Consider the following 13,028-nt stretch of genomic DNA (forward strand, 5'->3'; position numbering starts at 1 on the left):
GAGGGGATGTGGCTCAGAAACGATGACGTGAGGCGAACCCCCTTATTCGTGGTCTGGATTGCTTCGGAGGCTGGGCGAATGTCGAGGGCGCGCGGGGCCGAGGATCAAGTTTAGAAGTCTTGTTGGTGAAGAATCAGAGCTGGTGTTTGTAGACGTCGTCATGTTTGCTTTGGCCCTGTGTTGCCAATCTTGAGGAGTCAGAGCTGCTCGTCCCTTGTATTAAGCTCGGCAACGATGACGCTGGATGGATTTGTGTGTGGTTCTGCTGTTATCTGGGTTACTTGTGCACCCTATGTAAGTTTTGAACCCGATTTTCTTTAAAACTAGGTCAATTTATTTCTTTTTGTTAATAGAGATAGTCAGTGCTCCTACCATGCATTACATTAAAAAGAAGGTAGTCTTACGTACCATACCAGACAGTGTGTATGCATTTGAAAGTTTGAATAAAGAATGAAGAGACCCAGTTGCAGATCGCACTCTCGTTGGAGGTTGTGTTTGTGGTACAGAAGAGACGACAGATGGATTGGATGGATGGTATGAACTTGCTTGGAATGGTACGGACGTACGATTGTTGGAAGAAGAGAGGCAAGGTGGTGGTGCTGCAGTGCCGCGCAAGCAGAAAAAATATATGACACCGGACCGGACCGGGTCCGTTCTTTTGATTCTTTGGATCGGTCTTGTACGCAGTTTTTTTCAGCTCACAACTAGCTAGTACTTACTCTTATAGATGGCCAAACGGGCCGAGTGGCCTGGCCCGGCACTAGCACTATTAAGTATTGTGTCATGCCGTGCTGGTACTAGTGCCTAAGTAGTGGTCCAGGCACTACAATATAGTGCTTAATCGTGCCGTGCTGGCACTATAGGGCACTAATACCTAATAGTGTCTGTGTCAGCTCAGACACTATTTCATTTTAAAAGCTCAAAAAATATAAAAGATCTTTAAGATTATATATAATTTTAAAACTTGAATATTTATATCATTATAAAGTGAATTCATTATGTGTAAATCATAACAAATAACAATATACAATTACGTGCAAATATCACAATCACATCTTTAAACCACATGTTGGTCTAACTCGTGCATAATCGTGTCGGTCAGTTAATCGTGTCGTGTTCGTGCCAGCCCATCGTGCCGGGGTGGCGGCCCAAGCACGGCACAAGACTCGTGTCGTGCCGGCACTGGCACTATATGAATCGGGCTCGTGCCGTGCCGAAGCACTATATGGGCCGTGTCGTGCTTAGTACCGGTCCATTTAGCATGACCCATTTGGCCATCTATACTTACTCGGTCCGCGGGTGTTGCTTGAACAAGTTCGCAGTTCAAACTCACAAGGTTGACAGACAGCCAATCTACACACGATCACACGATGTTACCTAGCCCCTGTTTGGTTCAGCTTCTGGGCGGCTTCTGGCCGACAGAAGCAGAAGCTGGAGCCAAACGGGTAGCTTCTCGCGCCGCTTCTCCGCGACGCGCTTCCGCAGGAAGCCTTCCGCCCACTTAACGCCCGAAGCGCCCGTCAGTTGGCTTCGGTTCGAAGCCGCGCAGGGTTGTAGCCCACGCGACGCTCCTCCGCCGCCGCGAAGCCATCGCGCCGCCGCCGCGAACCCATCGCACCGGCAGCTCTCCAGCTCTCCACCAGCGCCGACAGCTCTCCACCAGCGCCGCTCCGATTTCGCCCCCTTCACGCCCCTCGTCTCCTCCTCCCGCTGTCCAGATGCGAACGGCACCGCGGCCGCCGCCGCCGTCGCTTGCCCCAGCTGCGAAGACGCGTTCCCGTCCGAGGTCGCCGTCTCCGAGCACCTCGACGGCTGCCTCGCGTCGGCAGGGGGCGCCCGCGCGTGCGCTTCCGCGTACCTCGCCGCCGACCCGGCCCCGCCCGCGGCCTCCGTGGAGGTGGTCAAACGCCTGCTGGGCAACCTGCTGCAGGAGCCCGAGAACGACAAGTTCAGATATTTCTTTACTTCTTCAGATGATTGCTGGTCATACGTGAAACGAGGAAAGCAGGTAATGGGATGCTTTGGTTCCATGGTTTCCCAAATTCTCTTTCAATTTGCATTTGCAGACATGCGCTGAAATTGATTAGGTAGCATATAGTTTACTTGATCATTTTTATGCCATAATGGCATGATCAAATAGTCTTAATTGTTGTGCTTGTTGAATGGCTCATTGTATACTTTGTCAGCAAAATGTTCGTGTGGTCATTTTTCCTGGTTTTGGTGAAAACCGGACCTCAGTGCATGTATTCTAAATTGGGAAAATATCTAAGCTTGTTTGCAATGTCCTTATTTGTATACTGTTTAGTCTCTGATTTTTGTTTTGCAAAATATTTTTTACAACTCTATATAGGGTTCTAAACTTCTCCATACAACATGCCCCCCTGTACTTTCATAATCATCAGCTTATTTATACAATTCTAATGGATCTTTCTTTTTAACATCTAGGATCAATTGCTGCCTGATCCAAAGACTTTCCCTTCAGGCATCAAAGCCCTTGCAGATTATGTGCATGGAAAAGGTCTGAAACTTGGTATATACTCTGATGCTGGGTAAGTGAACATCTCAATTATAGAATTACAATTTTCTGCATCTGCGTGCAGTTAACTTAGCATTGACAACAATAACTCAATAAGATAAATCTTTTAATTGGCTGTGATGTCAGAAACATGACTTCTGAAACAATGGAAATACTGAGCAACAAAGAAGTAATTCAAGTAAACCAAGGTATTATTCTGATTCTTCTTTCGGAGAGAACATGTTATCCTGGTTTAGCATCACAGGCTACAAAAATATGTTTTTACAATTCAACTGACAACCTTCTACATAACAATGAAAATATGTGTTTTATTTTCTGCAGATCCTCTTGGAGTTCAAGGAAGAAAAATTTTAGGACAAGGAAAATATGGATGCCGTGAGGTGATTTTTACTGTCCGTTTACCCATTTGTTCTGGACAATGTTGTAGCCATAGGGTTGTCCTATTGTAAAATATAATTAAGACCACAATGCATGAGAAAAATTCAGTATTGTTGCCTATGCATGTGTTAGCATCAGTCATGATGTACCTTTAGGTGAGAGTAGTAGTAGCACATCTGATGAGCATTAGTGTCGTAGTTAAGTATGTCAATGTAACGGTACTTATGATGTAATCAACTCCAATAATTAATGTGTAATGACCTTTTCTTCGTTATGGGTTTCATTTTATCGTTTGTTCGAATAGAATCTGTAATATGAGAATCTGATTATCCAAACACGTAGATTCTCACGAACAACTTTTCTGCACAGCTGGCGAACCAAACACCTAAATTCTAACCACCAGCTTTTCCCAACAGCCAGCTTTTCCCCACAGCCAGCTTTTCAGATAAGCTGGTCAGAAAAAAGCCGAACCAAACACGCCCCTAGTATAATGGTCCGCGTACATGCACATTCTTTCACTACTACAGTACCCCGCAGGACCGCGGCCTGGTCTAATGGTCATGGTTTTTCGGACAGAGTGAACATGGCCGGTTTGTTTGATGGGTAGATTTTGAACCATGCATGAGAATTGAAATTCAACTTTACATATAGAATTTATATATAGAATTTGTTGTGGTCGTGTATGATCTACTTTATATTTTGGCATACTATGCACAAAAACAAGTGCCTTCTATGACCATCGTGATTTATACATTTTCAAAAAAACTACAATACCTCTTATTGCATTTTACGCTTCCACTAAAAAGCAAGTGCCACATTCGTCGTTACAAAATAGATCGTGGATTTACGCTGAAATTCGTATTCATTTACGCTGTTTTGGATCACGTTTTACGCTTAAATCCACCTGAGCTAGAACCCGAGCACGATCGGAGCACGCAATTTTCACGCCGTAATTTAGACCCCATTCGTCGTTACGAAATAGATTGATGATGTACACTAAAATTTGTACCCATTTACGCTATTTTGGTTCACGTTTTACACTAAAATTTGACCGAGCCAAAATCCGTGCACGATCGAACATGCACAATTTTCACGCCGTAATTTTCGGGCCCCATTCGCTGTTACGAAACAGGTATATAATTTACGTAAATTTCGTATTATTCATTTACGCTATTTCGGTTCACGTTTTATGATTAAATCCAGCTGAGCCAGAACCCTAGCACGATCGGAGCGTGTGTTTTTCGCGCCGTAATTTGGGCCTCATTCGTCGTTGCGAAACAGATCGGCGATTTACGCGGTAACCGTCCCACATTTATCGCGAATTTACAACGCTACTTTCCTAATCTCAAACCAACCTAGATCTGCGCACACACTGATCACGTATATACAATAGCATAAATGGTCTGACATCGCGATATTGCATGGTTTATGCTGTTACGTTTCATGTTCTTATGCAGTCGTAAACATTGAACAAACTTGTAAAGTCATCCCACGTGATTTGCGCGTCAACAAATTTTTTTGCATAGTTTATGCATATTATTCAATATGTTTATGCATGCGTATAAATCCTGACGCAAGCAAGCGAGTGGTGGCCTGTCCACGTTCTGGCTGGGGCTTCCCCTACTATTCGAAGTCCAGGACTTCCATTACCTTGATTATATATATATATATAAGTACAAAAGTGATATATATTTACAAGGATGTTTGCAACCGGCCGGATGTATATGTATTAAAATTTTAAAATTTGAAGTTTAAAACTTTAAGAATTTAAAACACATATAGGTCTCTCTAAATGGTCTTATATAAAAAATTATAAACTATAATTGTTCTGGCTGAGTTCTACAATTATTTGAATATAATGTTAATCTTCATCTCATTATATTTTTGTAAAAAAATATTATTTTACTGGAAACCACCGTTAGAAATCACCGATTTATATAGGAGGATATAATAAACTACCCCTATGGTATATGATTTCTCGGAAAATTTGCTTATGGCAATATGTCAACCGTTTCTAAAAATTGATTTCTGCTTAGATCACTACCGGAATCGTTCTCTTTGCCGAGTATCTGAAGCACTCGGCGAAGGCTGGAAAACACTCGGCAAAGCCTGTGACACTCGACAAAGAGAGCTCGGCGAACCGTACATCGGCAACGGCTTTTTTGCCGAGTACTTTTTATCGGGCAGTCGACAAAAAAAAAGCCACCGTCACGACGCTGGGTAATAGAGACAGCGTCTTTGCTGAGTGTTCTAGGTGACACTCGGCAAAGAAGTTACCACTTTGCCGAGTGTCTACTATCCTGCACTCGGCAAAGATTCCACCAGCGGGGCCCTTTGTTAGGTTTCATGTGTAGATCGCTTAGGTTTCTACACATAGTGTCTCACAACTTTTTCGAAACATTCTTAATTTTTTATCACAGCCTCTATATATGATATCATGACATGTGGACAAGTTTCATAATTTTTTGACTTTGTTTGTGTTTTATACAATTTTTAAACAGCTGGATAGCAAGTTCACGACCATGTTTAGTTAGCATGGTGCTCGAAGTTTCCGGTCCGCTCCTGAAATCGGTCGTAACTTGTGCTAAATAGCATGGATATCATTTTTGCATGCACGGTTTTCCAAGTTTCGAGTGACTTGCAGTTCAAAATGTGAATTTTCTGAAAAAATTCAAATAAACGAACTAAATCTAATAGTTATAGAAAACACTTTTATAATTGTCCTAAAATGGTAGATGTAGGTCTACATAGTGTAGGAACATACTATAAAAAGTTTGGTTGGAAAAATAAAAAAATAAAAATATACTTTGCCGAGTGTCCAAGGCGAGCACTCGGCAAACCTTACTCTACCAAGTGTCAAACGGTGGGCACTCGACAAAAAAGAACCTTTGCCGAGTGCCAGAACTCGGCTCTCGGCAGAGATAACGGCCGTCAGCTTTACACGGCGGCTGGCGACCGTTTGCCGAGCGCCGCCCTTCGCCGAGTGTTTGATACTCGGGAAAGAAATCTTTGTCGAGTGTATTCCTGTGCCGAGAGTCCTGCTCTCATCAAACGCCGTCATTACCGAGAGCAGAACTTTATCGAGTGAAGCAATCGGCAAAGAAAACAATCGGCAAAACGCCGAGCACTCGGCAAAGAACCGGATTTCGGTGGTGGACACGGCCAACCGTACGTGACCTCTATTACATATGCAGGACGTCTAAAAAATTTATGGCTCCACATAATCCTGAGCACGTGATGCTAATTACAGCTAGTAGGACAAGTGATGCAACAGCCTATCCGCGTTGTTCGTCTGATACTGTGGGGACAGTGGCCGCATGTCGTAGGTAGGTACGTACGTGGCTCACACATTGACTAGCTTGGTACGTCCTCTGTTTGATCGAGTCCAAGCGTGCCTACGTAAATTAAGGTCAAAGTGTCAGACAACACTACACACTTACGGCATTATAGTAGACCTACATATTAATATATATGCATGCCGTTGTGTTTAAAAATAATAAAACAGTTGAAAATTTTGGTGCCAGTCCTATTTTCTGTTAATTACCAGTACGTCAGGGTTACAGTTATAGTTCTTAATTCGTTCTTTCCGCGAGGACGACGCCTGCATTAATTATTACATGCATGTCCTTGATTCTCCATTGGTCAACTTACTTGAAAAGTGATGTATATATGAAAAATGGTTTTCATGCCATGCATGCCCACCGTACCGTACCAAAAGGCAGTCTAGTTATTAAACACGCTTATAGTTGAACAGTGGTCAACAGGGAGTATAGGGACCGATTCTCAACTCATTCAAATTAATTGAATTGAATTTATTGATTCTACTTGTACGATACGATCACTTTTGACGACGTACGTACGTGCTAGAATTCGGGCTCGCTCGATTAATTAGATGAGAATGAGTCCAGGAACCATTTGGACCTTCAACGTGACCCCGACATTTTCGTTTTTGTTACAAGTGCTCCATCGTCCAACCATCAACCAAGTGCCAGCTATATTACAACAAAAAGGTTGGCGACGGTTTGATATAATATTAATGAAGCTGAAAGGCAAGGCGAGGCTGGCTCTCGCATAAAACTATACTAGTCGGTTATTCGTGTATTGCAACGCCTCACGATAATACTCACGTAAATTATTCACCAGAAAGATTTCAAGATTTTTTATTGATTGTCTCCACTCTTCACATAATATTTTTTTATGAACGCACGGATACCATAGGCAGCAATTCAGAGACCCCCATCCAGCGCCTCTCCCACTTCTAAGGTTTCATAGAGCAGGAGGGGAAGGGAAGAGCCAGACATACATGTTCATTGCCGGAGAAGGACACGACGAAGACCTAGGCATCTGGAGGCGACATAGGTAGTTTACCGATAGATATATAGGGAGAGCACGCAAGCAAAGAAAGAAGCCCAGCCGGAGCAGCTCCAAACCAAGAGGGGCCCGCATCAGGCGTCAGTCCGAGAAGGGCGAGAGAATGCGAGTGTCTTCCCAGCCCTGGACCCGCCGAAGCGACACAACACCACCACCAACTCCGTAGCATATGCCGACTGCTGCCACGCTATGGGCCTTAGTTGTCAAATATCTCAGACCTAGACTCCTCATCGCTAAGATAACCTAATCGTGACAGGCGCCACCATGTCCTCCTCGACGGCACACACGGTGAATTGAAAGGCCAGGAGCATGACCGACTCGCCCCGTACCTACGTCGACGAGCGTCGGTCGGCTCGCGGTTGTGACCGTGTGCGGGGGCAGCAGGTTTCGGAGGAAGAACAGGGTGAAGGCCAAGAAGACGAACGGGGCGTCCAACGACGGCGAAAACGATGGTGCGTGCATGATGTGAAACGTCCTCGTGGATGTGCAATAGCCACTGCGCGAGTCGGTGTCGAGGCTGGTATCGGACGAATACGGGGAGGAGGCACCTGCTCCTACGCCCTCTGCCAAGAATGGGGTGGCGCGGAGGTGGAGGCATGAAAGGAGAGAGAAAAGAAATAGAATGGCGAACGAAGTGGTGGCAACTGAAGGCGAGGACCATCATTATCGTGTGGATGTATAGATGGTCAAATGGGTCATGTCTAGCGAGCCGGCCCGATGCACGACCCATTTAATAGTGTCTCGTCCAACCCGGCACGAGTGTCGTGCGGTTGTCGTGCAGTGCTTGGGCCATAGCCTCGGCCCATAGTGCTGGCCCGGCCCGGCACGAATATTTTTTTTATTTTACAAAAAAAAAATCATATATACATATGTACAATTTATATTCAATATTATAAACACTTGAGCATGATGTTCTACTGGTTATTAGACATCTTCGTTCAGTGTCTTCCACCCTTCTTCCATCAGGGTGTGGGTTCCAAACCCCACTTCATGCACTTGCTTTTTAATATTTTACGCTGAGTTGATTTGGAAGAAATATAGGGATTTTTTTGTAAAAAGATGACACAGAACGACCGTTGAATCTGATGCTTTAAGTATAGTATAGAGATATTTTGATCGGTTTGGTATGCTTGACTAGCTAGCTTCCTTGCCTATCCTGACCAAGTAAGATCAGCCTTGCCAACCTGGGGGTGAGCAGATTTGATAAATTTCCTCATTTTATGTTTAACTTAGCCAATATAGTTCAAACTTAGCAGATTCGAAACATATTTGCTCAATATAGGTGAACTTAGTAAATTATTGCTTCAGTTGTAGAAATTTTTTGATAGAGAGGCCGTGCGATGGTGACGTCCGTGGGCGCCACTTTCCGTGTTGAGGGTGTCGCATTTCCCAGCACTGTCTTCCATGAGCAAAAGGCTGGTCCATCTCGGATAGGCAGAGATGGCATCCCGGACGTCACTACCTTCCTGATGGTGTCGCTATTGAAGCTTGCCTTCGGTTGATGCTTTCGCTTCTCGACGTCCGATATCTGGGTGGGTTTGGGCTTTGCAACGTGAATTCGAAGCTGCTACGTCAGGGGATGTGGCTCGGAAACGATGACTTGCGGTGAACCCCCTTATTCGTGGTCTGGATTGCTTCGGAGGTTGGGCGAATGCCGAGGGCGCGCGGGGCCGAGGATCAAGTTTTGAAGTCTTAATGGTGAAGAATCGAAGCTGTCTCGAGTGGGGCAAGTCTCGAGGCTTGGCAACGACGGCGCACCGCAGCCTTCCTCCTTCTGTGCCGGTGTTTATAGACGTCGTCAGGTTTTCTTTGGCCCTGTCTTGCCCATCTTGGGGAGTCGGAGCTGCTCGTTCCTTGTATTAAGTTCGGCAACGATGAGTCTGGATAGATTTGTGTGTGATTCTGCTATTATCTGGGTTACTTGTGCATCCTATGTAGGTTTTGAACCTGATTTTCTTTAAAAGTTTTTTCTTAATAGAGAGGCAATGGTCGTATCATTACATTAAAAAGAAGGTAGTCTTACGTACCACACAGTGTATGCATTTGAAATTTTGAATAAAGAATGAAGAGAGACCCAGTTGCAGATCGCACTCTCGTTGGAGGATGTGATTGTGGTGCAGACGAGACGACGGATGGATTGGATGGATAGCATGAACTTGCTTGGAATGGTACGTACGGACGTACGGTTGTTGGAAGAAAAGAGGCAAGGTGGTGGTGGTGCTGCAGTGCCGCGCTAGCTAGCAGAAAAAATATGACACCGGACCGGACCGGACCGGGTCCGTTCTTTTGATTCTTTGGATCGGTCTTGTACTTTTAAAATTTACGCAGTTTTTTTCAGCTCACAGCTAGCTACTACTTACTCGGTCCGTGGCTGTTGCTTGAACAAGCTTGCTTGGTGGCCACATGCAAGTTCGCAGTTGAAACTCACAAGGTTGACAGACAGCCAATCTACACACGATCACACGAGATGTTATCTGGTTATTTGCCCCGCGGGAAGGCTACATGCACATTCTTTCACAGGACCGTGGCCTGGTCTAATGGTGGTCATGGTTTTCCGGACAGAGCGAACATGGCCGGTTTGTTTGATGGGTAGATTTTGAACCATGTGAATTGAAATTCAACTTGACCACAAGGCGAGACCCGGCCTCCTGCGCGTACGTACGTTGGCGCGCGCGCGCGGTCGAGAGAATAATATAATAGGCCATCAGTATAGACCCGGTCTCGGCTCTCGTTTAAACAACCTTCCGTACGTTGCGCGAAGCGCTATAAAAGCAACTCATGCATGCATCTATCTTGTCTCCCAACAAACCATTCAACATCGATCGTCTGCAATCACCACACTTCTCAGTTCTCTCTGCTAGAAGTTACCAATAGAGACAGCGTCTTTGCTGAGTGTTCTAGGTGACACTCGGCAAAGAAGTTACCACTTTGCCGAGTGTCTACTATCCTGCACTCGGCAAAGATTCCACCAGCGGGGCCCTTTGTTAGGTTTCATGTGTAGATCGCTTAGGTTTCTACACATAGTGTCTCACAACTTTTTCGAAACATTCTTAATTTTTTATCACAGCCTCTATATATGATATCATGACATGTGGACAAGTTTCATAATTTTTTGACTTTGTTTGTGTTTTATACAATTTTTAAACAGCTGGATAGCAAGTTCACGACCATGTTTAGTTAGCATGGTGCTCGAAGTTTCCGGTCCGCTCCTGAAATCGGTCGTAACTTGTGCTAAATAGCATGGATATCATTTTTGCATGCACGGTTTTCCAAGTTTCGAGTGACTTGCAGTTCAAAATGTGAATTTTCTGAAAAAATTCAAATAAACGAACTAAATCTAATAGTTATAGAAAACACTTTTATAATTGTCCTAAAATGGTAGATGTAGGTCTACATAGTGTAGGAACATACTATAAAAAGTTTGGTTGGAAAAATAAAAAAATAAAAATATACTTTGCCGAGTGTCCAAGGCGAGCACTCGGCAAACCTTACTCTACCAAGTGTCAAACGGTGGGCACTCGACAAAAAAGAACCTTTGCCGAGTGCCAGAACTCGGCTCTCGGCAAAGATAACGGCCGTCAGCTTTACACGGTGGCTGGCGACCGTTTGCCGAGCGCCGCCCTTCGCGAGTGTTTGATACTCGGGAAAGAAATCTTTGTCGAGTGTATTCCTGTGCCGAGAGTCCTGCTCTCATCAAACGTCGTCATTACCGAGAGCTAGCAGGACTTTATCAAGTGCGGCAATCGGCAAAGAAAACAATCGGCAAAACGCCGAGCACTCGGCAAAGAACCGGATTTTGGTGGTGGACACGGCCAACCGTACGTGACCTCTATTACATATGCAGGACGTCTAAAAAATTTATGGCTCCACATAATCCTGAGCACGTGATGCTAATTACAGTTACAGCTAGTAGGACAAGTGATGCAACAGCCTATCCGCGTTGTTCGTCTGATACTGTGGGGACAGTGGCCGCATGTCGTAGGTAGGTACGTACGTGGCTCACACATTGACTAGCTTGGTACGTCCTCTGTTTGATCGAGTCCAAGCGTGCCTACGTAAATTAAGGTCAAAGTGTCAGACAACACTACACACTTACGGCATTATAGTAGACCTACATATTAATATATATGCATGCCGTTGTGTTTAAAAATAATAAAACAGTTGAAAATTTTGGTGCCAGTCCTATTTTCTGTTAATTACCAGTACGTCAGGGTTACAGTATAGTTCTTCGTTCTTTCCGCGAGGACGACGCCTGCATTAATTATTACATGCATGTCCTTGATTCTCCATTGGTCAACTTACTTGAAAAGTGATGTATATGAAAAATGGTTTTCATGCCATGCATGCCCACCGTACCGTACCAAAAGGCAGTCTTGTTATTAAACACGCTTATAGTTGAACAGTGGTCAACAGGGAGTATAGGGACCGATTCTCAACTCATTCAAATGAATTGAATTGAATTTATTGATTCTACTTGTACGATACGATCACTTTTGACGACGTACGTACGTACGTGCTAGAATTAGGGCTCGCTCGATTAATTAGCTGATAATGAGTCCAGGAACGTACCATTTGGACCTTCAACGTGACCAAGACATTTTCGTTGTTGTTACAACTGCTCCATCGTCCAACCATCAACCAAGTGCCAGCCATATTACAACAAAAAGGTTGGCGACGGTTTGATATAATATTAATGAAGCTGAAAGGCAAGGCGATCGAGGCTGGCTCTGCCGTAAAACTATATATTTTGATCGGTTTGACTAGCTAACTTCCTTCACTACTAGAATCCGACTCTTTGCCCATTGTTTTTTGTCGGACACTCGACAAAGTCCTGTTCTCGGTAAACCTCACGTTTACCGAGAGCAAGACTCTCGGCACAGAAAAACACTTGGTAAAGATATCTTTGTCGAGTGCCAAACACTCGACGAACGGCAACGCTCGGCAAAGGGGCATCAGCCGCCGTCTAAAGCTGACGGCCGTTATCTTTGCCGAGAGCCAAGTTCTAGCACTCGGCCAAGAATCTTCTTTGTCAAGTGCCCCCCGTTCGACACTCGGCAAAGCTTGCCTATCCTGACCAAGCAAGATCAGCCTTGCCAACATGGGGGTGAGCAGATTTGCCACTCTAGCAAAAAGTAAGATAAAATCTAAAACGCAAGCTTGCTTTGACAAAATAACCAAAGACGCCGAGGTTCGATAAACTTCCTCAATTTATGTTTAACTTAGCCAATATAGTTCAAACCTAGCAGATTCCAAACAGATTTGCTCAATTAATATAGGTGAACTTAGTAAATTATTGCTTCAGTTGTAGAAATTTTGATAGTTAAAGTATACATGCTCTATTGTAGCTAAACATACTATATTTAATCTATTTGAACTTGTATATTCTAGAGATCTGGAGTAAATATGGCAAACATATACCAAACTCCTCCATCCATGGCACCAACATCTATATATGAGGTTATTTTGTTACATATCAATAACTACATTGTTTTTTTATTTATAATCATATAACTTGTAATTTATTCTCTAATGGTGGACTTTGTTCGTTATTATAGGGTGATCAAGCTACTAACTTTGTTAATTATATATTTGCTTCTAGCGGTAGCATATATACAACACGAATGATCCTCAGTGCCCATAAGCATTGTTTTTTTTTGCTGGATAAAGCTTAACTTATACCCTTGCTTTATGGATAACTTCATCAAACGATACTTGAATGTTGTTGAATGGATAGAATGTGTAT

The 13,028-nt window shown here is 44.0% G+C and overlaps 1 protein-coding gene across 1 annotated transcript; it reads left to right on the forward strand.

Annotated features, from left to right (window-relative positions):
- Positions 1-234: 234 nt before the first annotated feature.
- LOC109943594 (plant UBX domain-containing protein 2-like) lies at positions 235-2,896 on the forward strand. Its single transcript, XM_035961269.1, has 4 exons — positions 235-294; positions 1,382-2,008; positions 2,446-2,724; positions 2,858-2,896. Exons 1-3 carry the CDS (start codon positions 235-237, stop codon positions 2,551-2,553), a joined length of 795 nt encoding a protein of 264 aa, XP_035817162.1. The 3' UTR covers positions 2,554-2,724; positions 2,858-2,896.
- Positions 2,897-13,028: the final 10,132 nt, after the last annotated feature.

The sequence above is a fragment of the Zea mays genome, chromosome 1, assembly GCF_902167145.1.
Source record: "Zea mays cultivar B73 chromosome 1, Zm-B73-REFERENCE-NAM-5.0, whole genome shotgun sequence".
In the NCBI taxonomy this organism is placed as follows: domain Eukaryota; kingdom Viridiplantae; phylum Streptophyta; class Magnoliopsida; order Poales; family Poaceae; genus Zea; species Zea mays.

Excerpts from the sequence above, each read along its gene's own strand:
- LOC109943594 (XM_035961269.1), top strand. The coding sequence starts at position 235 with ATGACGCTGGATGGATTTGTGTGTGGTTCTGCTGTTATCTGGGTTACT. Across the intron at positions 295-1,381 it reads GGGTTACTTGTGCACCCTAT|CCCCTGTTTGGTTCAGCTTC; the intron begins GTAAGTTTTGAA and ends GATGTTACCTAG. Across the intron at positions 2,009-2,445 it reads ACGTGAAACGAGGAAAGCAG|GATCAATTGCTGCCTGATCC; the intron begins GTAATGGGATGC and ends TTTAACATCTAG.